The sequence below is a fragment of the Mustela putorius genome, unplaced genomic scaffold, assembly GCF_011764305.1.
Source record: "Mustela putorius furo isolate JIRA1106 unplaced genomic scaffold, ASM1176430v1.1 tig00003836_pilon_pilon_pilon, whole genome shotgun sequence".
NCBI classification, from domain to species: Eukaryota; Metazoa; Chordata; class Mammalia; order Carnivora; family Mustelidae; genus Mustela; species Mustela putorius.
Window position 1 is genome coordinate 9,799,245 of NW_025421989.1, and position 27,791 is coordinate 9,827,035.

Genomic DNA, 27,791 nt, shown 5'->3' on the forward strand with positions numbered 1-27,791 from the left:
TTGAGGTATAGGCAGTGCCAAGCAAGGTTATGATAAACTTGGCTAAACTCGCACTCCGCACTCCGTTGGGGTGGAGGGGTGAGGGAGAGGGAGCTAGTTCACAAAAAAGCGCTCTGCAGTATCCGGAAGGGGAAACCACAGCGAGAGAGGAAGCAGATCAGCGTCTCCATCCCCGTCGTGGCTTTCTCCACCCGAGAAAAGGCTGCAGAGTTCGACCTGCGTCCATTTCTCTGGGCTAAGTACGCCTGTTCTTTTATCCTCAAAACACCTTTCCCTTCCACAGCTACGTGTGAACGTGGGTGCAAGTTCGGGGAGTGCGTGGGACCAAACAAATGTAGATGCTTCCCAGGATACACCGGCAAAACCTGCAGTCAAGGTCAGTACTACAGGCCGGGGTCCAGGTACAGACGTACCCCACAGCTTTCCGAAGCCATGCAGTCATTGCGAAAGACATTCCTGGGCCCACCATTTGGGTGGGTTGTAAGTTGACTCTTCCAATGAAAGGGGTTTCCGAACTAGATCTTTCAATCCATTTCTTCTAGAAAAATACAAAAATCCCTCCGAAGTTTTTGTTAAGATGCCAGACAAAAGGCCTTTTTTCCTCCTCTTAAATAACTTTTTTTTTCCAAAAAGTAATTTTCATTGTGTTCCTACACTACCAAAGTCATGCGTATTTTTTACTGGGAAAACAACAACACGGTGATGCAAAAGGATGTAAGGTAAAAAGTGGGAGCGTCTCATCTGCTCCCCCAACCCGTTTACCCTCAGGCCCTGAAGGGCTCTCCTCTGAGTCGGTGCATTCTTACTGCATGTGCGGTCAGCCCAGACAGAGCCGGCTCATGCTTCTTGAGGCTGTATCCTCGGTCCTGAAGCAAACATTTTTATCATTTGTATAAAAAGGACATCGTTTAACCACTCTCATCTACGTGGTCTCCGATTTCTTGCCATTACACCCAGTGCTAAGCCACACGCCATCATACACGTAGCCTTGCACCCTGGTTTTATAGGGCAGATGTCTGAAAATAGAATCGTTGGCTTGAATGACATGCATGTTTTTATTATAATTGACATATCTTTTTTTTTAAAGATTTTATTTATTTATTTGGCAGACAGAGATCACAAGTAGGCAGAGCGGCAGGCAGAGAGAGAGGAAGGGAAGCAGGCTCCCTGATGAACAGAGAGCCCGATGTGGGGCTCTATCTCAGGACCCTGGGATCATGACCTGAGCCGAAGGCAGAGGCTTTAACCCACTGAACCACCCAGGTGCCCCATAATTGACGTATCTTAAGAGGTACTTTAGGACTTCTCATAAACTGTTTATCTGAAGATACTAAAGACTGTGTTTATACTGTTGACCACAGTGGTTCTCAACTTGGGCAATTTTATTCCCCAGAAAGAGTTGCCAGATAAAATATAAATCTCAAATCAGATTTAAGTTGCAGGTAAACAATAGATAATTTTATAGAGTGCGTAGGTCTTAAATGTTGCATGAGACATATGTCTGCTAAAAAATTATTCGTTATCTAAAATTCAAATTTGGGACGCCTGGGTGGCTCATTGGTTGGGCAGCTGCCTTCGGCTCAGGTCATGGTCCCAGCACCCTGGGATCGAGTCCCACATCGGGCTCCTTGCTCAGCAGGGAGCCTGCTACTCCCTCTGCCTCTGCCTGCCTCTCTGTCTGCCTGTGCTCACTCGCTCTCTCTCCCTCTATCTCTGACAAGTAAATAAATAAAATCTTTAAAATTCAAATTTAACTGGGCATCCTGCTTTCTGTTTGCTCGATCTGGGAACCTTACCCCAGGAGACATCTGGCAATGTCTGAAGACGCTGTGGGGGTGGGGGGGGGGTCACTCCTAGCATCTGGTGGGTAGAGCCCAGGGCGGGGGCTGGTTTGCTCTGCCTCATATAGTGTATGGGGTGGCCCCCACTACAGAGAAGGATCTGGCCCAAATGTCAGCAGGGCTGAGGCCCAGAGACCCAGGTGGGCAGAAGCCTGGCGTAATTTAGCAAGTGCCTGCAGTCTATAATACAGTTAGGCAAAGAACAGCGCATCAAGTTCAGCTATCCTTGGGGCTGCCGGGCTTCTGGAGGGAAGGACGGAGTCTCAGAGATGGGCATGCAGCCACTCCACTGTGCCACCCCCAGGCCTCGCTGCCAAGCCCCAAGGTTAGCTGTGTACACCCATGCACCAAAGGGGCCGCTAGACCTGCTGCTCAGAGGGGAACCTCTGAGTCTCCACTGTCCTACCACTAGCAGTGGGACAGTTCACACCAGAAAACCTGTTCCTCCGTTCATCCTGGATTCTGTACCAAGATATCGTCTGCAGAGGTTTGGAAGAGAGAAGATATTTTTCATGCTGGTTTTCCATTCCCCATAAGATATTAGTGTTGAGGGAGTGGTCTAGTCGGCTCAAGTTTGGGACTGTCTTGTCTCCTCCTGCCGTTTCCTGGCCCCATGGTGGCCCGATCAAAGTCCTTCTAGAGCCATTAATGGTGACAGGCCTCCGTCCTCCACGGTGGTGTCTTTCCCCCAAATGGTTCTTCCAAGCAAGGAGGGAGTCACCTCTTGAGTTAGGGCCAAGCGATGGGGTATTTCTGGATTTCCCCTTAATGTCCAATTATGTTTTTCCAGTCCCCCTTTTTGAAGGGATCAGAACCCATGCAGGAGAAGGCAGAGTAGATAAGTAATGGAGGACCTTTCAGATGTTCCGCTAAGACATCAGGAAACTCCTGAGGTTCTTATAAGAGTGGAAAACAGACACCTCTTTATTTTCCACAATAGGCTTTGCCTGTTGCCCTGCTGAATTTTGGTCTTATGCAGAATTTGGTTCTTTTTTCCTTGAAGGACGTAAGCCACGAGGCACCCACATGACTACATCTCCAAAGATAAGTTCCTCTACCCATGATCGCTTTTTTTTTTTTAAGATTTTATTTATTTATTTGACCAACAGAGATCACAAGTAGGCAGAGAGGCAGGCAGAGAGAGAGGAGGAAGCAGGCTCCCTGCCGAGCAGAGAGCTCGATGCGGGGTTCGATCCCAGGACCCTGGGACCATGACCTGAATCGAAGGCAGAGGCTTTAACCCACTGAGCCACCCAGGTGCCCCTAATCGCTTTTTTTTTTAAAGATTTTATTTATTTGGGCACCTCGGTGGCTCAGTCAGTTGGGCATCTGCCTTCGGCTTAGGTCAAGATCCTAGTGTCCTGAGATCGAGTCCCTCATTATGCTCCCCTCTCTCAGCAGGGAGCCTGCTTCTCGCTCTCCCTCTGCTCCTCCCCCTGCTTGTGTGCTGTCTGTCAAATAAATGAATTAAATTAAGAGATTTTATTTATTAATTTGAGTGAGATACAGAGCACATGGGGGAGGGGCAGGAGGAGAGGGAGAAGCAGACTCCACCCAAGTGGGAACTGGATGTGAGGCTCGATCCCAGGACCCTGGGATCATGACCTGAGCCAAAGGCAGACACTTAACCCACTGAGCCACCCAGATGCCCCAAAAAGTCATTCATTCTTAGTATTTAAATTCTTTTTTAGGAAATACTGAGAAGCATAGAGAAGAAAGTCCCCTCAATCTTACCCCTAGAGAGAACCATTGTTGGCATTTAGAATGTAGCCTCCGAGACTTAAAATGGTGTCCTACAGCCTCCCCACCGATAACTGCCTGTCAGGGCTCCTTCTGGAAGGGTGTGAGCCAACACAAGTTAGCCGGCATGGGCTGCCCAAAACAGGAACAACCGGAAGGAGGCGTTGCTGTGGGCACCTGTCATAGGCTGTCTGGGACAGTATTAAAGGCTAAAATATCTAGATTGTATTTCTGGCTTTTTATTCTAATGTTACACACACAGAACTGTGCGCACATCAACAATATACTACAGAGTGAACTTTCAGATGCATCCACATAACCAAGAAACGGAAACTTAACAGCCTTCCTGAGAACCCCACCTGCTCTCCCCCAGTGCCTTGCCCCCTCAGCCCCAAGAAGGAACTCTGTCTTGACCTTTTACACCACAGATGAGTTGTGCTTGACTTTTTTTTTTAAGATTTAACTTTATTTATTTGAGAGCAAGAGAAAGCACGAGTGGGGGGAAGGACAGACAGAGAAGCAGACTCCCTGCTGAGCAGAGAGCCCGATTCGGGGCTCCATCCCAGGACCCCAAGATCATGACCTGAGCCGAAGGTGGACGCTTAACGAAATCACCCAGGTGCCCCTGTGCCTGACTTCTTAAAAAAACATTTTTTTAAAATTTTTTTAAAGATTTTATTTGACAGAGAGAGAGATCACAAGTAGGCAGAAAGGTGGGCGGCTTGGGGTGGGGGGAGCCAGGCTCCCCACCGAGCAGAGAGACCGATGTGGGGCTCGATCCCAGGATCCCAAGATCATGACCTGAGCTAGAGGCAGAGGCTTAACCCACTGAGCCACCCAGGCATCCCAAAAGATTTTATTTGTAAGTGGGGCTCCAACGCAACCCCGAGGTCAGCAGTCACGTGCTCTACTGACTCAGCCAGCCAGGCGTCCCTCGCCCGATTTCTAATGTACTCCTTTGTCTCCAGCTTCTTCCTCTCACTCCCGGGTCATGAGCTTCACCTGTCGTGGCTTGGAGCTATAGTTGCTTCAGCCTCATTGCTGTATGATATTCCTTTGCATGAGGATACAGGTCCTCTCTCCTCTCCTGCCCTCTGCTGGGAGCGGTAGGATTCTCTGCAGCCCAGGGCTGTTGCGGATAGCGCTGCTGCGGTCCTCTCAGTCCGCATCTTCTTGGCGGGCGCCCGTCCACATTGCTGTTGGGGGTCCGCCTGGGAGTGGCATCGCTAGGTCATGCGTATCCGTGTCTCTGGCTACAACAGACTCTGCCAAACAGCTTCCCAAAGTGCTTCTGCCCCTTTGCCTTCCCTCCGTCACTGTACGATCGTCCTGTTTGCCCCACATCCTCATCAGTCCTTCAGAACGGAGTTTTACTGATAATTGGAGAAGAGGCGAGTCATTGGCCCACGAAATCCGCCCCCCACCGCCACCAGCGGGGTCCAGGGAAGCCAGCCCAACCCTCCGTCCTGATGTTTCCCGATGTAGTTAGCCTCTCTTCTGTTCTGCCTGCCCCCTGCAGATGTGAACGAGTGTGGAGTAAAGCCCCGGCCGTGCCAACACCGATGTGTGAATACGCACGGCAGCTACAAGTGCTTTTGCCTCAGCGGCCACGTGCTCATGCCGGACGCCACATGTGCGAGTAAGTTCCAGCCTCCAGGCTGCCTGCAGTCCTCCTTCGAGACCAGATGTTCGCAACCATAGGAACAATTTCTTTTAAAAATCATGGTAAAATAAATATAACATGAAAGTCACCATTTGAAACCATACATTTCCATGGCATTTAGTACATTTACGATGTTGTACAACTACCACCACTGTCTAATTCTAGAACATCCTCCTCACCCCAAAAGAAAACCCTGTGCCCATGAGCGATCATTTCCCATTCCTCCTCTCCAGCGCCCTGCCCCCGCCACCGCCACCGCCACCGCCACACCCACTAATCTGCTTTCTGTCTCTCTGCATTTGCCTATCCTGGACATCTGCGTTTTTTGTTTTTTTTTTTTAAGATTTTATTTATTTATTTGCCAGAGAGAGCGAGCACAGGCAGACAGAGTGGCAGGCAGAGGCAGAGGGAGAAGCAGACTCCCCGCTGAGCAGGGAGCCCGATGCGGGACCCCACCCCAGGACGCTGGGACCATGACCTGAGCCAAAGGCAGACGCCCAACCAACTGAGCCACCCAGGCGTCCCGACACCTGCTTTTTAAATAAAGAGGCGAACTGGGGAGAAAAATAAATTTCATGTCTCTGTATATGTAGGGCATTGGGTGTTTCTTCATGAAAATAAGCATATTGATTTAGGGAGGTGATAGATTTACATTCCATTTGGGGACATCAGTTCTTCCCAACTGCCTTTCTCACGCCCCTTGCCGTGTGCTCACAGATTAGTGACTCTAGTTGGAAATACATTCCAATTCACATTCCTGAAAAGAAAAGCCTTTCTGTGATAAAGAGAAACCCATGTCCTGAGGGAGGTAAGAGTATATCCATTCATTTATCCAAAGGGAATCAGGTTTACTGTTGCAGCGGAAAGGCAGACCTGACCTCCCTGCCCGGCTGGCTCCCTTCCTCGTCTTTCCCCCCCCAACCCTCCCCCTCCCCCAACCTCTTATGGCTTCTGCCGGCTTCCTGTGCTTACGGAGTTACAGACTTCTTGCCCATCTGGGGCTTTGCCACAGTTACACAGTCTTGGCTAGTGCATGGTTTGACGCTCCCCTGGCTTGTCCTTCTGTTTTCCGCCCTTGGTAAAGGGCCCCAACACCACCAGTCACCTAGATCCTCTGTTGGCAAGGAGGCTTAGGAGAGAAGGCAGACATTCAAATAAAAAATCCTTATTGTTAAATAAAAGTTATATGAATGTGGTAAAAAAAAAAAAAATCCTTATTGTACTAAATGAAACAGAAACCCACAAGAGACAAATATGTTTATAATATATATGATATTATATATAAATATTATGTACTTGAATGAAATCTTGTAAGGTGAGCAACCGTGTAACCACTACCAAAGAGAACTTTGCCAGAACCCCCCTCCCTACCGCATCATGGGAACCACTGGCTAGGTGTTTATGTTGATCACTTAACATTTTTTTTTTAAGATTTTATTTATTTGTCAGAGAGAGCGAGCGAGCACAGGCAGACAGAGAGGCAGGCAGAGGCAGAGGGAGAAGCAGGCTCCCTGCCGAGCAAGGAGCCCGATGTGGGACTCGATCCCAGGACCCTGGGAACATGACCTGAGCCGAAGGCAGCCACTTAACCAAGTGAGCCCCCCAGGCGTCCCCATTTAACATTTCTAAAAAGATCTATGCTAATGGATGTTTTGAAACACTCCATGAAGGCCAAATCGGTGCCAAAAAAGGTATGTTTTCCCAAATGGAAGGATAGAATTAGAGAAATGTTGAAGACTAAGTTTAAAAGAAGACAACTAAAGAGAAAAGAGAATGAATGAGAAATGTTGTCATCGGTAGGTATTCGTTACATTACTTTGACACGTGTATCCATCTTTGTACCTTCTTTGTCTATTTCTGGATGTGGAAGGATTGCTCGGACACCCAGTTTAGAACTCAGTGCGTCCAGGTCAAACCTGGACCTCTCCTGATTTTATTTCACCTGACTCCTGGCAGTTTCTTTTGTCCTGCTGGATGATTGATATGCTGGATAAAGGGGGCGTATTCACTACACTTCCCTGTAGGAGACACCAGTGATCCATATATAGTAGACTTTTGCTAAGGAAATACATTTTTGTGGGATAAGCTGTGTTTAGCAACAAGTAACAGAAAAATCCACCTAAATTATCTCATTTACTAAAAAAAAGCCGGAGGCAGGCAATTCCAGAACAGCTCAGTAAGGACTCACTCTCTGCCATCCTCAGGGTGCTGATTTTATCCTCACACTTGTGACCTCATAGTCACAAGACGGCTGCCCCAGCTCCAGATATCACATGTACATTTAAGGGAGGCCTGATGAAGGGGAGAGGAATAATGCCAGTGAATGAATGACTCTTTCATACTTGCCCCTTTCATCATGCAGCAGCATCTTTTCCAGAAGCCCTGCTTCTGCCAGCAGGCTCATCTTTATATCTCTTTTGGCCGTAGCTGGATCTTATGGCCACCCACTGTCGCTCCAAGGGAAGCTGGGATGAAGATAAGTAACTGGCTTTCCTGCCTCAATGATGGGAGTGGTGAGAGAAAGAGGGCTCCTGGATGGATTGGGGCAGCCAGTCAGTCATATTCGCCACATGTTTTCACACAGGCGTGGAAATGACCAGGTCTCGTGACCTGAGTGGCTCTCATTGAGGCTAGGTATATATGGAGAGATCTATAGAAGGGATTTTCTTTTCCCCAATAACTCAGATCGGTCATCCCCATCCGACGTTGCATTTCTGCCTAGAGAGGCCTACGGGTGACAGAAAGGTGTGATAAGAGAATGTACGAGAGAAGGATGCAGCCTTTGGTGACCGAGGGGTGCCTGCCTACAGAACAGACCGTGGCATCAGCAAGATGCCACCCTCGCCCAGATGCCATGGGGGTCTCGGACCGTGATGCTCATTCTGTAATACATTCTGTGTATGACCCCGAATGTCCTAGAATGCAGAGATCCTTTCTCAGTGAGAGCTTTTTACCGGCTCAAGAGGGGAGGGCTAACGCTTATGTCCATTTTCAGACTCCAGGACGTGTGCCATGGTGAGCTGCCAGTATGCCTGTGAGGACACGGAGGAGGGACCGCGCTGCCTGTGTCCGTCCCCGGGCCTCCGCCTGGCCCCCAATGGAAGAGTTTGTACAGGTAGAGCTGCCTGGCTCACCTCCGCGCCTCCTTCCCCCTCTACTGCGTTCCTTCTCTGTCATTCGGCACGATCTGCTTGTTGACTAGACTGAAAGCTCCTGAAAATATAGATTTCTGCCCATTTCTGATCCAGTTGGCCACATAGGCTCTAGACACCCTTTGGGATGCTAGACAGAACACTCCTCTGTTCCTTGGGGATTGTCTACGGCCCTAGTGGAAAAGGGATAGAGGTCATTTTACTTTAGCATATTTACCCTGCCTGTTTCACTTCCACTAGCATAGAAACCTGCTACTCACTGTCATTCAGTGAATAAAATCCCAAGGGCCATTGGTCTCCATTTTGGGTTCCAGCTCATATGTTCCTACAAAAATGCAGTTACTTAGTTTTTGTTTTTATATCTAAGACTGTTGAGAACAGTATGTCCTTTCTGCGTTGTTTGAGTTAGCAAGTAACCAACTTCCCCTTGCCTTTAAAGGTTGCTCTAGATGAGCTGAACTAAGTATTCCAAAATCATTTCTCTTGGAGGGATGAGCAAACTGGATCCACGGTGTTAAAGGAGGAGACAGAGCCCTCCTTTCTAGCGTGGAGTTCAGTCAAACCAATGGATTAGAACTTCGGTTTCTGGCTCTCCCCTGTCTTATTTTGTGTCTTAGTTTTGGGCCCCGCAGAAGCTGACCCTGAGCAAGTAGTTGATTGGGGAGGTGACCCCAGGGAACGCTCCTTGAGGAGGAGGTGAGGGAAAGCCCTGGGCAAATTTAAGGAGCAGATTAAACATGGGCGCCTGGTGGCTCAGTGGGTTGGGCCTCTGTTTTCGGCTCAGGTCATGATCTCAGGGTCCTGGGATCAAGCCCCGCATCGGGCTCTCTGCTCAGCGGGGAGCCTGCTTCCCCCTTTCTCTCTGCCTGCCTCTCTCCCTACTTGTGATCTCTCCCTCTGTCAAATAAATAAATAGAATCTTTTAAAAAAAAAAAAAAAAAAGGAGCAGATTAAACATCTGTGCTCCTCTAGGAGGCAGGGGAAGCTGCCTCCAGGTTTTCTTCCTGGGTCAAGGGCACTGGGGATTTATGCACCAACTCCTGTTCTTTATTAACTGGGCACGTGCTGCTCTGGAACCTTGACTCCCCGGCATGCCCAGCCCAGCCTGGATGAGTGTCACTGCACAAGGTCGCAGGTGCCGCCTTAGATAGAGAAAGGCTGTGTGCCAGGGGCGATGGGTGGGGCAGTCACAGGGTACCCTCATGGCTGATGAAACACTTTTTGCCTTATTTCCCTTGTGGATCTGAACTATGTTTAGTAACCGAACTGTATATTCTCATCACTCTGTACTTCCATGCAAGTGAGCACACAGCATTAAGAAGGACTATCACACTGAATCAGTGCTGGAAGAGTTGTTAATCTTTTTTATTTAAATAAGCAAATACCTGTGCAATTTAATGTTCTTCCCTGTTTACTGCAATAGAAATATTTCTCAGTGCTGGATGTTTATTTATCCCAAATGTACATACCCTGATAAGCTGCATTTAGAAAGTTCAGCCAAATAGGTCCTGAATCAGTGAAATAGTTTTTTACAAAAAGCCCTGTAGGGGCACCTGGGTGGCTCAGTGGGTTAAAGCCTCTGCCTTCGGCTCAGGTCATGATCTCAGGGTCCTGGGATCAAGCCCCGCATTGGGCTCTCTGCTTGGCAGGGAGCCTGCTTCCTCCTCTCTCTCTCTGCCTGCCTCTCTGCCTACTTGTGATTTCTCTCTGTCAAATAAATAAATTAAATCTTTTAAAAAAATAAATAAATAATTAAAAAGCCCTTTAAAATTAAAATTTTGGCCCTGCTCTTTGAGAATAATCTAATTTCATTAGATTCATAGGGTTTGGCATTCCTCAGTAAAATAAGATATATACAAGACTCATTCTTGACCAAACTGAAGCCAATTTTTCCTCACCTTTGATTTGACGAGTGTCATTTTTATTGAAGGGAAAGATAACTTGCACAAAAGTGGTCCCTGAAAATTTATTTTGGTCAATCCAATATGTATTTAATCTTTTAAGAATGCAAAGAGAACAGTAAGCCAGTACTAACTTGCATGTTTACCCACAGGGCCAAATTAACAACATAAAACATCTATTCTATTTGACAGCTTAAAGTGAAAGCAAAGCCTGAGTCTGGATATTTGGGTCAGCATAGCCACGTGCCCCTCAGTAGCCTAACTCTCAAGAAAAGCAGGGAAGCCTGTTGTCTGCTCAAGTTCCATCCCGACATCATTACGCTTGACCCACAATTTATGTTTAAAGGTAGTTGTAGCAAACCATGGCTCTGGTATTTGGGTCAGTATCGTAGGAGCCCTGGGGGAACTGGCTGATGAAATCATTCTTCCATAGAAGACAACCTTGAAGGTGTGTATCCAGTTTGCTTAACATGTAGTTACCTGACTTAGTTTTCAAAAGTTGTATACGCTATAATAGCTGGAAAAATAATTCCATCAACGAGCACATCATGTCTCTGTGCCAAGTGCCAGCCATACGCTCCCTGCCCCAGGAGAGATGGGGATGTGAGTATCCACGTGGCAGAGTGATAATGTCTCAAAAACAAGATGTGCAACGTGACGGGAACACACTGCGTGTGTGTCGGTGTGAGCATGCACACGTGTGTGTCTTAAAGGGAGAGTGCTTTTCTTGCCATCGCTGACACCTTCTGGTTCTCCATCCTAGACATTGACGAATGTGCCTCCGGTAAAGCCGTGTGCCCTTACAACCGAAGATGTGTGAACACATTCGGAAGCTACTACTGCAAATGTCATGTTGGTTTCGAACTGAAATACACCAGGGGCCGGTATGACTGTGTAGGTAAGAATCGGTGTCTTTTTCTTCTGCCGTCTCCCCAGCAGACCTGTAGGCTTTGTCTGCAGGTGTTCGGGTGTCAGTTCAGTCTAAACTTGAACAATCTACTGTACCGACCAGTTGAACAATACAGTTTGTTTGTTTGTTTGTTTCTGGCTTTTACGGAACTCTAGTGAGATGAATTAGGTAAAGCCAGGTCAGTAAAGGTCTAAAGTAAGGGACTGCCTTGTTTCTAGTTCTGCTTTGTGGGCAAATATCTTGAGATGATTTTTGTGGATTTTTTAAAAATTGGGTTCGTTTTCTTTTTAATTTTGGATTCCCCGGATACATATCTAAACAAAGGGAACTAGAAAGCACAAAAGGAAGAATAAAAAGGCCCTTTTGGTCTTGATCTCAGTCATCTGTTCATAATAGTTTCCTTTGCAGGTGGCTTTAGAAAAATATGTGAGGGGCTGAAGGCACAGTCTCTTTCCTCCTTCGGCCCTGTCGTGGTTCAAACTTCAAATCCCCTAAAATGTTTGGTGGGTCACCGAAGCCACTCTCTCATAAGATTCTGGTCTCAGTCAGCTCATGGCCTGTTTTGTGTGAAATCAACTACCTTGGCCTTTAGTGAAGGGATTCCAAGCCTCAATGTGCAAGTGAAGGGGGTGTCTGGGAGCCCTTAGACACACTCACATCGCCCTTGCTACAGCGCAGGATGGGGCCTGCCCTACGGTGAAGGGAGATCCGGGCGCCCTGTAGATGCCTCTCTGTGTAGCATATAGAGCAAATGTGTGTATAATGGGAACGCTGGTGGGTTGGGGGGAAAGTAGGATTTCATTCAACACCCCCATCCAGAGCATCCTGAAGCCTTCACATCCATCTGCACTCAAATCCTTTGAAACACAGAGGCTGGCATACACATGCTCATAAAATCCATGTTTCTTGGGGACTTGGCCCCCAGGCTCTGCTGCAGACACCCAGCTCCGCTCTGTAGCACCACGAAGCTGCATCACAAAGAAACCTGTTCGCTGATACCTAGGGGGTTTGTCTGGACGGGGTGGGAAAGCACACGGGGAGCTTCCAAGGGAAATGCATCTTGGGATTCTAAGTGAGTAAGATTAGCATCTGAGCTCCTTTGGTGGCTAAATTTGAAACAATGGACTATTTTGTGGGCACAGGTCTCCCAAAGCGCGGAGAGCGGGTGAGATGGAGAAGAGGGCTCATGAGCTGCTCGATCAGGTAGGGTTCGGCCAACTTTCCTGGCCTCCATCCAGCAGACGAGCTTGGACCAGCCTGACCCGGCTCCCCGCAGCTTTGAACAAAATGCTCTGAACCGCTGACATCATCTGAGCTCAGAGGCATATTATTTTCTAATACTGTTACTTCTGAATTAGACGGATGAAAAAGTTAACCAAAACACTTGAACATCTTACAGATTTCAGTGGTGTTGATAAGCAGTCGGGGTTGCCACGGGGGCAGTGGGCTGCGAGGAGCTCCCCCCAGCTCCCCGCCGTGTGCTAGCGTCAGGCTGAGGCCAGGCTCTGCGCCAAGGCGTTGGTTCTGAACACCTCTCAGTTCTTAGGCCCCACTCGGTTCGTTTGGCAGTGCTGGGTGGTTGGCCCCCGGGGTTGCTCGAGTGACGGTCTTAGAGCAGGTATGAGGTCATCTTCTAGCAAACCCTCCTGCCACAGACTTGTTCACGGGAACGTTCTCATTTTTAGATATAAACGAGTGCGCCATGAATACCCATACGTGCAGCCTCTACGCCAATTGCCTCAATAGTCAAGGGTCCTTCAAGTGTAAATGCAAGCAAGGGTACAAAGGCAACGGACTTCAGTGTTCTGGTAAGTAGCACTTGCTCGTGGCATCTTAGCTATCCGCAGGAAAGTGTTCCTGCCATATCTCCTTCCTTCCTCCCTTCATTTGTCTGTGTGTGTGTCTCTGTCTCTTGGTGCACGTGTGATAGCTTGTGCGTGCCCTATTTGAAAATTTTCACTCTGCCTCAGTCTTCTCCGCTGACCAGACCACACCTTCATCACTCACTGAAGTTGTGGGCACCGAACTTAAAGACCAGCAAAGGTCCTGGATATTTCTCTGGTCACAACTTACTTTCAGATACTGAAAATAAGCTTTAAGGACAAATGGCGCAATGTGAATGTTATCCGGCAGGATGGGGTAGGTTATGGTGCGGTAACAAGCCATCCTAAAACATCAGTGCCTCAGGACCACACACTTTTGAACCACATGAGTGCAAACTTCTTCCAGAACACACAACCAAAAGTACGATGCAGATGACATCATTTTATCAGTCGTCCTCAAACCTACATTCACATTTTTTTAAAGGTTTTATTTCTTTATTACAGAGAGAGGACTAGCGGAGGAGAGGCAGAGGAAGAGGGAGAAGTAGACTCCCCACTGATCAGGGAGCCCCACGCAGGGCTCGATCCCAGGACCCCGGGATCATGACCTAGGCCGAAGGCAGACACTTAACCGACTGAGTCATCCAGGCGTCCCTGACTGACATTTTTAGCAAGAATCCCATTTTCCAGGTTCGTGAATTCCTTAATGCTTAGGTGCCAAAATCTTAAATTGATAAACCAAATGTATAACCAGAAAATGTCCCTGCCGTGAACAGCCAGGACAACAGTAGTGGGTTACTGCTCACTCATACTGTGTCCAGGGAGAGTTGTCCAGGGTTTCTTCTCAGTGTGGTCACTTAGGGAGCCACGCCGGCCGAGGCGCCATCGTCCTAAGGCACCGCGGGATCAGTCTGAGGCCTTTGGTATTTGTCACGGCGGGGAAAGAAGCTCCGACAACCGCACAGTCGCTTTCGGTTCACTCAGCTTGGAAGTAGGCACGAAAAATACGTCATTCCCCCCCACTTGTGCCCAAAAAGGAAACTGGAAGTCCCGAAGAGGACCGGAATGTGTACCAAGGCAGACTCCAGGGATAACGGTGCGGTTGCTGTCCTGGCAAGTGTCTCACAGCGTTGAGAGTCACACAGGTCTATCCGGCTGCCCTTGTCCCTTTTAGCGCCAGCTTATGGTGTGGCTGGGTCTGTTGACTGCCTCGACTCTGCCCCCCTGTGCGCCCTTAGCAGACTCCCCACATCTTCCCACACGTGCGGCTGCAGGCTCGGCCTTGACCTTCCCGTGCCCTCGGGCGGCCAGTGGTCCAGATGACACAGCAGAGAGGCCGCTCCGATGGCAGACACAGTGTCCGCGCTGTGACCGACTCGGAGCAGCGGAGGTGTAAAGGCTCCCGGTGCCCTGTGGGCTGTGGCTGAGAGCGGCCGGACAGGAGTGTGTGCGGAAGGACGAGGAGGCGGGAAGTCACATCCTCTGAGGAATGCCGGAAGGACCGGGCCGCTTCTCGTCTGGAAGAAACAGCGTGGAGGAGCATAAATGGTGCCCACGCATATTTCAAGCGATTTGGAATAAATGCGACTGCCCAGAGGCGCCTGGGTGCCTCAGTCAGTGGAGCGTCTGCCTTTGCCTCAGGTCGTGATCCCGGGGTGGTAGGATCGAGTCCCGCGTGGGGCTCCCTGCTCAGCGGGGAGTCTGCTTCTCCCTCACCCTCTGTGATCTCTCTTGCGTTCTGTGTCTCTCAAATAAATAAATAAAATCTTAAAATATTTTTTAAAAAGGTGACTTCCCAAAGCAGACTGGGACCAATAGGTGGAGGGTGGAGCCTATATTCTCTCTTACGAAGGCTGGCCAGGTGTCTGACAGCAGATGCCGGAGCCTGGCTGGGGGACACATTCTACCGCGCAGCCCACCAGGCCGGGCTCCAAGCTCTCTCGGCAGGATTCCTGCCTTGGGCTGGAGGTGGGGTTACAGAGCCGGCTCCATCCCGCCGCCCCCCCCCCCACGACCTTTAGTAAGTTGTCTTAACCTCTCTAAACTCCGCTTTCTCCTGCACACCTTGTGATGAGCCGGTCCGGGGGCACCCCCTGGCTTCAGCAAGGCAGGGTGGACAGTTCATGCAGATCTTAGCCCCCGTGCCCCGGGCTCCCTGCACGTGGCCATGTGTTTTTTCTAGAGCACTGCTCAGTCCCTTTGCAAGGACAGCTCTCAACCAGTGCGCCCCAGGAGTCTGGACAAGTACCCTGAGTGGTCACAGGATGGGACAGTTCTGAAATGTGTTCTACATTGGTTCCCAGATGTCCCCAGCAGGACTGAGCCCCTTACCCACAGCGATTTCCCACCCGTTGAGGTACTGTCTTTAGCCTTCCCCCACGTCTGCCTCCTGGAATCTCCTCCCATAAACCCCCCGCACCCAAATCCTTGGTATCTGTTTCCGGTTCTGCTTGGGGGAGCTCTCATTCAGACAGGTACCTCTCAAGCACATTGTGATGTTCGCATCGAGGTAATCTAGGTAGAGAGCTTCATTCTGCCGAGCACATAGTAGATGCTCGGTAAAGTTAGCTATGGTTATTGCTATTCGTGCCAAGGGCCAGCTACTCCTCGATCTGAAATTCTGTAATGGCAAATGCACAAATGCTGTGCATGCAGAAGAGATGCCTCAGGAAAACACTTGCTGCAGGAACCGGACAACTCACTCCGCATACCCACCCCCAGCCCCAGACCTAAGAATCAAAGCAAAAACTGCCCAGAATAAACCTGGGGTCACCTTCCTTCCTGCTCAGTGAACCCCCTTGAAACTGTTTTTTAAGATTTTATTTATTTATTTTAGAGAGAGAGCTTGTGAGTGAGTGGATGGGCAGAGGGAGAGAGGGAATCTGAAGCAGACCCCCCACTGAGCGTGGAGCCCAGTGTGGGGCTCAGTCTCCTGACCCTGAGCTCATGACCCGAGCCAAAATCAAGAGTCAGACACTTAACTGACTGAGCCCCCCAGGCGCCGCCACAGTGTGTTACTCGTGTCCAAATGAAGGCGGTGTCCCAAAGCCTGCAGCCGGATAGCTGTTTGCTTCCCGCATTTCCTATGTTGTCCCCTAGCGTTGTGAAATGATAAATTCCACATCAACACAAACACTTCTTAGGTTAAGACTTCCGTTTTTCGGGGCGCCTGGGTGGCTCAGTGGGTTAAGCCGCTGCCTTCGGCTCAGGTCATGATCTCAGGGTCCTGGGATCGAGCCCCGCATCGGGCTCTCTGCTCAGCAGGGAGCCTGCTTCCTCCTCTCTCTCTGCCTGCCTCTCTGCCTACTTGTGATCTCTCTCTGTCAAATAAATAAATAAAATCTTTAAAAAAAAAAAAAAAAGACTTCCGTTTTTCTTTGACCATCCAGCTTTAGGCGTATTCTTGGATAAAGCAAATATTTCCGTATTCTGTGGAACCTAAGATTCCTCACAATGTTCTGTTTGGTACCTTGAAACCATTCGTTCTACCGATTTGTTCTGCCCATTCTGCTGCTGGATTTTTTTTTCATCTCTCACCAGAATGTTTATTTAAAAGAGAAAACTGTCTTTGGGTCATTCACCATATTACTTGCCCAGCCCTATCCATTCTGCTTTGATCCTTTGTAAAATAAATAGCCCTATCTCTGTTGAAAATTGATCTTAACAGACTCTTAACCACACTGCCGAAAGGATGGCCCCAGATTCACTCTAACGTGCATAGGAAAGTCATGCAAACAAAATTGAGAATCCCGTTCAGTTAGCTTGCCGCATTATAAAACATTATATTGTAAAATGTATTTGTGTGCGCATGAATCGCTGTCACATAACATACAGCACTGATAGAGCAACTTCTATTATGGGTTCATTGTTTTTGCAAAAGTCCAGACTCCGTGTTGCAGTACGGAAGAGGAGTTAGGGGCATCCAGGTGGCTTTTCAATTAAGCGTTGGATTCTAGATTTCATGATCTCGGGGTCGTGAGATCCAGCCTGGAGTCAGGCTCCATGGAACTTGCTTCAGATTCTCTCTCTCTCTCTCCCTCCTCCTCCCCCACCCCCAAGGGGAGAAAAAAAAACAAGAGGAATTAGTAGACTGTCCTTGTGCACATATGTGCCCAGGGAATGGAGTACCTTTTAGGCAGACGTGTATGGTTTCTTCTGGTCTAATATATGTGAGTATTAATACTACACTGTTAGATAATTTGGTCTTTTTTTTTTTTTTTAGAGATTTTATTTATTTATTTGACAGATGGAGATCACAAGTAGGCAGAGAGGAAGGCAGAGAGAGAGAGGGAAGCAGGCTCCCAGCAGAGCAGAAAGCCTGATGCAGGGCTTGATCCCAGGACCCTGGGATCATGACCTGAGCCGAAGGCAGAGGCTTCAACCCACTGAGCCACTCAGGTGCCCCATAGATAATTTGGTCTTAATCTGACAGTAGCTCTACTCATTCTAAGCAAATCAAAGCTTCAATATTACCTGACTTGGGTAGTGAGTCAATTTAGGAAAGGAATCGATGGCACTTTGTTAGCAGGGGCATGGCTTCTGCAGCCACATTACCTTGGCCTACTACCTGTGGGTTGTAAACAAGCAATTTCACCTTTAGGGCTCCAGTTTCCACCTCTAAAAAATACAGATAATGATATCTGGCCCTTAGTATTCTTTTGATGATTACATGAAATAATCCATATAAAAAATGCCCATATAAAGGGCTTGGTTCCAACCTAGAATATATCAAATGCTCGATAATTGTACACTAGGAGTAGGAGCGATCATGGCAATGGCTTCTTTAGCAGAATTCAACAATTGTTCCCATCAAAAGCATTTCCTTGGTTGTTAGAAATGTGCTCTTGATCTAATTCAATTTGTAGACCACGTAGTTAAGATCACAGGCGTGGCTACAATGAGCCATTCCAACTTTCTTCTTTCGATTATAATGGAAACCTTAAGACATTTGGAGGGATGGCCTGGAAAATACCTTTTTAACTCAGTAAAAGATTTTCGACATTCTGTTGATGAATTTTAAAACTAATAGCAAACAGGGGCGCCTGGGTGGCTTAGTCAGTTCAATGTCCAACTCTTGGTTTCGGTTCAGGTCATGATCTCAGGGTTGTGGGATCAAGTCCCGTACCAAGTTCTCTGCTCAGCATGCAGTCTGCCTCAGACACACTCTCTCTCTCCCCATCTCCCTCCCTCTCTCAAATAAATAAAGAAATAAACAAAACCTTTTTATAAATAAACAAAAAGAACAGCAAACAGGCCAAATAATATGTTCTGCACTAATCTTATTAATGGACATATATTTGCCCATTTAAACCTCACAAAAACCCTATTCTTCCCCCAACTTTATAAATGGGTAAACTGAGGCAAAGAGGAGTCAAGTATTGGTTTGAGGACAAATGCCCAGAGGATGCAGGGAAGTGGGCTGCGGGGCTGTGTGCTTAAGCACAGGTTAGGTGTGTCCGTGACCTGTGGCTACTCCTTGGGGACGGAGAGCGCTCGTGGGCCACTCCACAGCAAGCTGCCGTGGCTCAGCCTTTCTGCCCTCCCAGCCCCGCCCTGTCTGCTGGGCCCCATGTCACAGTACTGTCCTCACCTGTGATGTAGCCTCTCCTCCCAGCGCCGTGCGCAGAGTTCAGATGAGAGGAACCTTTCTCCTGCCGGGTGGTTTGAGATCATCTGATGATCCAAGCCCAGGTGAGGGAATGTCAGAGTCCTGTTTTCTTGGCAAAGATGATCTCACATCATAGTGATCTTCTCTAAAGTTCAGATTTTCAGGTAGGTAGAAGTTTTTGACAAAGTGGATATTTAGAGAACTCTCCAATCTCTCCAAAGAAAAAATGTCAGTAGGAGACAGGACTGTGATTCTGAAAACTCTGAAATTCCCTGTTTTTAGGTCTGCGATCCCCACGCATGCCAGTGACCCTCTGACTGTAACTTCTCCTCCCACGTGTTTATAGTCCCAAGAAGATGGTGCGTTAATCCAGAAATGTTTAAGAGACACAGTCACTGGTTAAGTCAACTTTGAAACAGCAGTATCTAGATAAAGCCACATCTATCAGGGCACCTGGGTGGCTCAGTGGGTTAAAGCCTCTGCCTTCCGCTCAGGTCATGATCCCAGGGTCCTGGGATTGAGCCCCGGGGCTCTCTGCTCAGCGGGGAGCCTGCTTCCTCCCCTCTCTCTGCCTGCCTCTCTGCCTACTTGTGATCTCTTTCTGTCAAATGAATAAATAAAATCTTTAAAAAAAAAAAAAAAGCCACATCTATCCATTCATAGTCATGCGAATGCCTAGCTTTTTTCCCTTGCCCCAGCTCTTTTTACATACTAAAGCGGTGAAATTGTTGACACCACAAAGGTTGTGATGGTTTGATTTTTTTTTTTTTCCAATAGGAAAAAATTGAAACTTCAAAGCAGAAACTAAAAGTAGATGATTAGGTTTGCCTGATGTGGGTTGAAACCCTCTTCCCCATTATTTAGTAAAGGTCCTTAGTTTTATGTTACTGATTACATGAAGGAAATTTCCAGGGAATGAGTGTTTCCTGTTAATTTTTCATGTGAGGTCTTGGGAAAAGACTCAGGGAACTGTTGACAAAATTACACAGTGGGACCTCCAGAGGAAGGGCCATGTGATCAGCGCCTTCCAATCAAAGCTTAATATGCAGCCTCTTGTAGAGTGCATGAAACAGGCCATCCGAAGGTTGGGAAAAGGAGTAATGATACATAACTTGTATTACCAGTAGCTGGTTTCCAGCCTGTAAGTATGGACTGTCACGCTGATAAGCGGCTCGAACATTTCATTGAAAAGGGAAATGCAGCTCTTGCCACGATAGCTTTAGATTGATTTCAAACTGAAAGTGATGTGTTAATTAAGAGCATATATATGTTCAAAGCATTGTTCCTCCTTCTTTTGATTATCCCAAATATTGTAGACTACTTCTCATTTATTCTTCTATTCTTTGGTACAGATCGAATCAGCCAAATGGTGGACAAGGAACTGGGTGAAAGAAGAGATTAGAAGATTTCTAAGACAGATATTCTAATAAAATCCCAATCCAGTTTCTTTTTCTAGAATTCTTTATAGAAACTGAACTTAATGCCTACTCACTTATTTCATTTTCCTCTAAATTATGTCAAAGTAGTAGCATTGAGTGAATTGGTTCAGGCTAGTTATCAGACCCTTTTTTGCCTAGTCTTAGACTGGCACATGCTAAGGTATTTTATAAAAGGACAATATATCTGATTTTAGAGATCACTGCTTTTAGTTCTTTAAAAATTAACTTTTTGGGAGTACCTGGGTGACTCAGTTGGTTAGGCATCTGCCTTCAGCTCAGGTCATGATCCCAGAGTCCTGGGGTGGAGCCCCACGTTAGGCTTCCTGCTCAGTGGGGAGTCTGCTTCTCCCTCTCCCTTTGCCTGCTGCTCCCCCCCCCCACTTGTGCTCTATCTCTGTCAAATAAATAAGTAAAATCTTTAAAAACAAAATTACCTTTTTTTTTTTTTTTAATATCGGTTAGGTATTCTTAATTATCATGAGTAGATCCCTGGAAAAGGGGCATGTATCTTTGGACCTTAGATCTCAAGGAATTTGAACCAGTCTAGAAAAAAGTAATCCATAACCCTGAAACAGGAATAAACCTGGAAAAGGAGTCACTCATCTTCTTGACCCTCCAATTCTAACTTTGCCCATGGTAGCTGAGTGACTTTAGGCAAGTGACTCAGCATCACCCAGTTGTGTCATCTACAGAACAGAGGTATTGGGCTAAATGACCATTCTACCTCTTGTGTTCTTCCACACAAACATATTCTGCCCCCACCCGGGACATTGGTTGGGGGGGGCAGTAAGAGGAATCAACCTGGAAGTGTTGAGATTGTATATATATTTTTTTAATTTTTATTTTATTCATATTTTAAATATATGTCATATATATATATATATATATATTAGAATTTTATTTACTTATTTGATAGAGCAAGAGAGGGAACACAGGCAGGGGGAGTGGAAGAGGGAGAAGCAGGGTTCCCACTGAGCTTGATCCCAGGACCCCAGGATCATGACCTGAGCTGAACACAGACGCTTAACTGACTGAGCCACCCAGGTGCCCTACTTTATACTTTTTAGAAGTGCATTTCTAAAAGCAACTTAATTTACTAGTGAGAAATAAAAAATGAGTGTAAGATAGTAGATACAGAAGCCTCTCTAAATATTCAATAAATAAAATTATTTAGTTTTAGATAGTAGTTGATTGAAGTGAAGAGATTCAAATGGGGAGAGAGAACAGAGAAGAAAAATTGGGTCTCTATACATTGAACCATAAATCACCACTTTTAGAGGTTATAAATGGTCCATTACTGGAAGTTTATATGGTTCAAGCTATCGCTATCACTGTAATCTTAGAACATCAAATTTAGACAAATCAGTAGGTTGCCCGAACGACACCAGCTTTGAAGAACATCAGTATGAATGCAGAAAGAGTAGAGGACCTGGAAAACCCATCACTGTGGAATCTGTAGCCCACCTTGAGAGGAGAAAGTATTTATTTCACTGCAGTAACTTCTGAAACAAAACAAAAGCATGTCCCCTAAAGAAAGGTAGCTAAGATACTACCATAACATTGGAACTGCTTTAAATAGATGCAAAAATAGTTCTTCTAGAATATCAAGTACTAATGGGGCACTTGGCTGGCTCAGTTGATAAACCATGCAACTCTTGATCTCAGGGTCGTTGAGTTCAAGCCCCATGGTGGGCATGGAGCCTACTTCAGAAACATCAAGAGGTAGAGCCTCATATGGGTTAATTCTGGAAACATTCATTTACCACACTTTAAATGTTACATTTTTTGTGAGGGACCCAATTAATAGCCAATGTGAAATGTCCCACCTTGATTGTTTATTTTAGTTATCCCTGAAAATTCTGTGAAGGAAGTCCTCAGAGCACCTGGTACCATCAAAGACAGAATCAAGAAATTGCTGGCTCACAAAAACAGCATGAAAAAGAAGGTAAAAATTAAAAATGTCATCACAGAACCTTCTGGAACTCCTGCCCCTAAGGTTAACTTGCGACCCCTCAACTCTGAAGAGACTGTTTCCAGAGCTAGGAACTCTAATGGAGGAAAAAAACAGAAGGACGGGAGAAAGAAAGAGGGACTTGAGGATGAGGAAAAAAATGAGAAAGCCCTGAAGAACCACATAGAATGGGAGCAAAGCCTTCGAGGAGATGTGTTCTGTGAGTAACATTTTTGTTATTTTACACATTGTATGAAAAATGAGTTGTGACTTCTCCTGGCAAGTGAAAGAAGAAAAGACAGCTTTGTGCCTGAAGTAAAATTAGGTTCCATGCTGATCCTTAAGAAGCAGGGTTCTCTGTAAGCTCTGGATAGCAATATCTTCAGCAAATCCCAAATCAAATTTGCTGCTGTGGGAAACGAGAGGATCGGTCTTTTCCCCTTTCAGGGGTAGGGTGGGGGGTGGGTTCCTATTCGATGCAGATTCTCTTTCTGCCCCCCACCAAGCACACTTGCTTACTCTACAAGCATAGTTGTCTGGCTACCTGGCTGTCCACACAGTGCACCCCCAAACCAGAGAGACCCCAGATCCAAGCACATCTCCCAAGCTCTGCCTTTTCACTTCTTGAAGGCACTTTGAATCAGCCCGCCCATTGCAAGGGTCCTATCGCAGTGGCGTGGCTATAATCTAAAGGCCCAAATGACAGTTATAGGGAGAAACATTCTGTAGATGAGCTTACGTTTCCCTATGAACTGGATGACTCTGCCCTTCTCACTGGTTGCTCTGTGGGACCCCACCAGGAGTCTCAGGCCCTCCAGGGCAGTTTCTAGATAACCAACCACTGCGTGTATGTGCGTGCACACACATTCCCAGGCTGAGACTTTGCATTTCTTTCTCGCCAGGCGTTTGTTGCTGCCTGTTTTTTGCCTTGTGTGTCCTTGGCTCCATGGCTGTTAGATTTAACCAAATGAAAAGTAGACCCAGGCACACCTATCCAAGAGCTACCATACCAATGACATTATCGCCTCTAATAGAGTGAAAATCTCAATAATGTATATTTCCAAACCCTGCTGAGAAGGGGCATGTTACTAGTGTAGATGCTTAGGATATCTTTGGAAAATGATGTTATAGAAAAGGGAAGTGAAACCAATGTGAATGCTTTGGGAATGTTAAGGAAACTCTGCTCTAACATATTCTATAATTAGAATACATGAGAAGAGTCTTATTCGGTCATCCATTCATTTCCTTCTTAGCGTATGAGGGTTCAGGGTTTTTCTTAACTTACCAAGTGTTCTTTATTAGCCCCTAAGGTGAATGAAGCAGGTGGATTGGGTCTGGTTCTGGTCGATGGAAAACTTACATCCAGACTCGAACACAAAGGTAAATACTTTTTCCCAAGTGTCTGCTCTTTGACAATGTCGCATGTCCTTTAATGTCTTTGTACGATGAGGTATGAATCACTGCTCCATTCCTAAACACCCGAGGGAAGAATCAGAACATCCTCACACACGGTGCAAGTATGAAAATAGTAGACCTTTATGTGATTAGTACCCGTGGTGACAATACAGGAAGGCTGTTTTCTCTCCACCCCTCCTGCCTGACACCTACAGTGATGGGTCGAGGCAGATAGTTTTATATTTGAAGATGGAAGAAAATGACTCAGTTGCTTTAACTTCAACACCTGAGGGCCCACAACATGAAAAGTACCACATTCCGGGCCCAAGCACCAGTATCCCTTACCCATTGCCACAGTAGTGCTGCGCAACAAACAACCACAGACTCTCAGTGGCCTACAGTGATAGAAATTTATTTTTGCTTAGGAGTCTGGATCAGGTGGGTAGTTCTGCTGATCTGAGCTGGCCGGGGTGGGGCTTACCCATGTCTGCAGTCAGCGTGGGCTGACTCAGTGACTTGGCGGATCTTAGCTGTGCCTCTTGCATGCCTGGGGCCTCAACTGGGATACCATGGCTGACTCACCTCTGCTCCAGGTGGTGTCTCATCCTCCAGTAGGCCAGCCAAGCTTGTTCTTGTGAAGCAGTGGCAAGGTTCCAAGGAAGCGAGTGGAAGCACTCAAGCCTTTTGAGGTCTAGGACTGGCTCAGCATCGCTTCCATATTCCGTAAGCCAAGGCAAGTCACGAGGCTGAGCCAGACTTAAGCATTGGGAACGGTGCTACAAAGTTAAATTGCGAAGAACATGGCTACCAGGAGTCTTTTTTTTTTTTTTTTTTAAGATTTTTATTTATTTATTTGGCAGAGAGAGATCACAAGTAGGCAGAGAGGCGGACAGAGAGAGAGGAGGAAGCAGGCTCCCCGCTGAGCAGAGAGCCCAATGCAGGGCTTGATCCCAGGACCCTGAGATCATGACCTGAGCTGAAAACAGAGGCTTTAACCCACTGAGTCACCCAGGCACCGCCCCTCTTTTTTTTTTTTTAAGATCACAACAATTTGTCCAGAAGGACCGCACAGATTTAAACTGAAACAGAGTATCTGATTTGACACTGTCCTTAAGACCATTTCATTTGCCATGATCTGTGTTCCATGCAGTTGTGGTGACTTTTTTAAATTAATATTTGTTGTTAAGTAGAACCCCCGAATGCCAGATGGTTCAATAAAAGGCCACTAGGGAAATTTAAATGGAGAAATGTATTAGTCACAGGCCCTGGAGGATCATGGCATATGTCAAGGGCCACACGGGGAAGTCGAGGCAGGGTGCTTAAAGAAAGACAGGACCTGGGGCACATGCCCTTATTAGCGTTCATGTATGGAGTGCTTTGGGGTTCCCAGGCTGAAGCTGGATTGGTCAGTTCAAACCAGAAAGATCAGGATCTTGTTGAGCTCCAAGGGAGTCTTATCAAAGGAGTTCACCCTTAGGGTCCCCTAAGAGGATGGCCCTGGGAGACAGGGCGGACTGTTGATCACAAGAACTGTTGGGAAGTCCTCTCAAAAACTTATATTTCCTTGTGACTCAGCAGGCTGCCCCTAGGGCTTGCACTGGCAAGAGGGGCAAAGGTCAGTTTTAGACTCCTGTAGGCTGTTTGGCCAAACAAAATGGCTACCAAGGCAGCAGCACCATGGAGTAGCTTAGCTCAGTGCTCGACAGCAAGTGAAAACGTGGCGTGGCCTTCCCAAGCTCAAGATGTTAGACATGTTTCTAATACTCTTAATGATTATGAAATATACCCTTTTTCTTAGCAGATTTAAATATCTCAGTTGACTGCAGCTTTGACCATGGGGTCTGTGACTGGAAACAGGATATAGAGGATGACTTTGACTGGAATCCTGCTGACCGAGATAATGGTATTTAGATTTTACTCTTGTGCTCTGTGGTAGGACACAGGTAAAGAAGGCTCTCCAGTGATGTAGGGTTATTACTTTTATCTCTCCTTAGGTCAGGGTTGTTTGTCCGTGTTTGGAAACTTTTAGACCTTCCTGAAATCTCCCCTGATGAGTGGCTAAGTTGGTTCAGCATATATACTCTGCCTTATCCCTCCTACCCCCACCCACCCACACCCAGGATGTTCTAGCAAAACTCTTCCATAGTAGTTCCTGCTGCTGAGAGAAAGAGATACTGGAATTCATGTACTTTTTTTTTTTTTTAAGATTTTTAAAGGAGAACTATTTTTTTAAAGTAATCTCTATGCCAATGTGGGGCTCAAACTCCTGACCCCAAGGTCCAGAGTTGCATACTCTACCAACTGGGCCAGCCAGGAGCCCCAAGTTCATGTGCATTTTAAGAGTATTGTGGGAAAGATAAAAAGAAATTGTTCCTTTTCCCCAGTTTGCCAGCTAATGGTGTGCTGTAGCTTCTGTTTTTGCTTTTTGTGGGAAAAATCTGGAAAGGAAATATGACCTTTACCTATACCTGAAGTTTTAGCAGAGTCACCCCTCAAAGTATCAATACCATAAGGAGCAATTGCTTACAGATTTCTTGCCAGCCACTTGGATCTTTCTCAACTTCAGCTCTGAGCTGTGGCATCCCAGCCCTTTCCAGTTGATTGAACTCTACTGATGGCCCCTATCTTTTCCCTTGGGTAGAGCATTTGGCTGGCAGCTCCCATTTGGAGCATAAATGGAATCCCTGTCTCCTGAGGCTAACAATGTGTTAGAGAGAACAATGGGAAGTCCCCTGTTTACAAAGACAATTCGCAAATGGCCCCAAAGTTCTCAGCCTTTGTGTCACTCAAAACGTACTTTCCTCCCTCCTGTGTCCCCGTCAGATCTCTAAGTGGGCTTGCCTTTCCCTACATAGTTAAATAGAAGAAACACAGGATGAATCAGCACTTTTAGAAGGATGAAATCTCAAGGACAGGTCAACATGGGCTTTAGCTGAGAGAGAAGGGGAAATCTGCCACAGTGGGTCACCGAAGAGAGGGTGTCACTGGCAGAGGGGCTAGGTAAATGCACGATGCCTACATTTCAGATAAGCAAGAAATATTTTTCAGTGCATCTCAGACATGCTCCTTAACTGAAATGCAGCCTCTCCTGAGTGTGCTTATCTTTAGTTGCTGAATCTGGCAACTTGGCCAGCTGGGAGAGAAGACTGGACAGTCCTGGCTTCCGCAGGAATTCCTTCTTTTCATGGAGACCCCATTCTGTGAGACCCCATTCTGTGGGACCCATTCTGTGAGATCCCATTCTCTGAGAATTTTTGCCCAGGTTCATCAAAGCCACGACCCGAGTATCAGAGATGAGCCATGACTGCTACCGCGGGTTGAGAGATCCTTCGGAGATGGATTGTAGAAATAGATGTGCTCCTGTCATCCTAATCAGAACTCAGACTGGTATACTACAAGAGGTTGAGCTCCGTGAAACCATTGGGACAAATTCATGTATGTTGTGGATTAAATGCCACACTACCTAATGAGCTGGCCGTCATACATATCATTGACTCTGGGGGAACGTACATTCCTGCAACCAAGGTGGAAAGTTCTGGAACACAAGTTCTCCATCAGCTGCAAATTACCTGCAGTGCTAAAAGACTGTTTCATTAGATTCCTACTGCGTATCTGCTACCACCACACTTTGTGAATGCAGACAAATTCCTCAGTTTCTCTGACCCTGTTTCCTTTTCTGTACCATGAAGGATTTCATCTTTGTGATCCCTACGCGCCATTTTCGCATGTGAACTTTGTTCCTGTGTTTGAAATGAAAAGGATTGCAGCTTCCCCTCGAGGACAGTATCATTCATGTTCTTTTTTTTTTTTTTTTTTAACGGGTTTTAAAATTTTTAATTCCCGTTATCATTCCTTTTCTATGCTGTTTAGACACTATAGGCAGACCCTATTCAATGGCTCCATTAACTGGGTGCTTTTCCTCTGGCAGCTGTTGGCTACTATATGGCAGTTCCGGCCGTGGCGGGCCGGAGGGATATCGGCCGCTTGAAACTCCTCCTCCGAGACCTGCAGCCCCAAAGCAACTTCTGTTTGCTCTTCGATTACCGGCTGGCCGGAGAAAAAGTCGGGAAGCTTCGAGTGTTTGTGAAAGACAGTAACAATATCCTGGCCTGGGAGGAGACCGGAAGTGAGGACGAGAGGTGGAAGACTGGGACGGTTCCGTTGTATCAAGGGATCGCCACTACCAAGAGTGTAAGTGGAAAGAAAGCCAGTGTGAAATGAGATACTAAGGTTGTTTTTCCATGATCCAGCAAACAAAGCAAAACACTCAAGTACCTAGGCACTGGGGCCACAAAGATAAAACTTTTTCCTTACAGTTACAAGAGTTTGCATTCTGGAGCAAAATGGGCAAGACTGGGTCAGCCCTGC

At 46.9% G+C, this 27,791-nt stretch overlaps 1 protein-coding gene across 5 annotated transcripts in view; it reads left to right on the forward strand.

Moving 5' to 3' along the window:
* Nucleotides 1-27,791, forward strand: part of EGFL6 (EGF like domain multiple 6) — a 59,655-nt gene that overhangs the window by 25,980 nt on the left and 5,884 nt on the right. The window contains exons 3-11 of one of the 5 annotated variants that reach the window (XM_004758842.3): nt 284-376; nt 5,101-5,220; nt 8,240-8,359; nt 11,061-11,195; nt 12,893-13,015; nt 21,922-22,248; nt 23,331-23,408; nt 25,222-25,326; nt 27,113-27,544. In XM_004758842.3, coding sequence (XP_004758899.1) covers nt 284-376; nt 5,101-5,220; nt 8,240-8,359; nt 11,061-11,195; nt 12,893-13,015; nt 21,922-22,248; nt 23,331-23,408; nt 25,222-25,326; nt 27,113-27,411 — 1,400 coding nt within the window. In that variant the 3' untranslated portion in view covers nt 27,412-27,544. Of the gene's footprint in view, nt 1-283; nt 377-5,100; nt 5,221-8,239; nt 8,360-11,060; nt 11,196-12,892; nt 13,016-21,921; nt 22,249-23,330; nt 23,409-25,221; nt 25,327-26,685; nt 27,615-27,791 lie in introns of those variants that run through there. The other 4 variants (XM_045089305.1, XM_004758840.3, XM_004758841.3 and 1 more) reach the window with 4 other exon arrangements.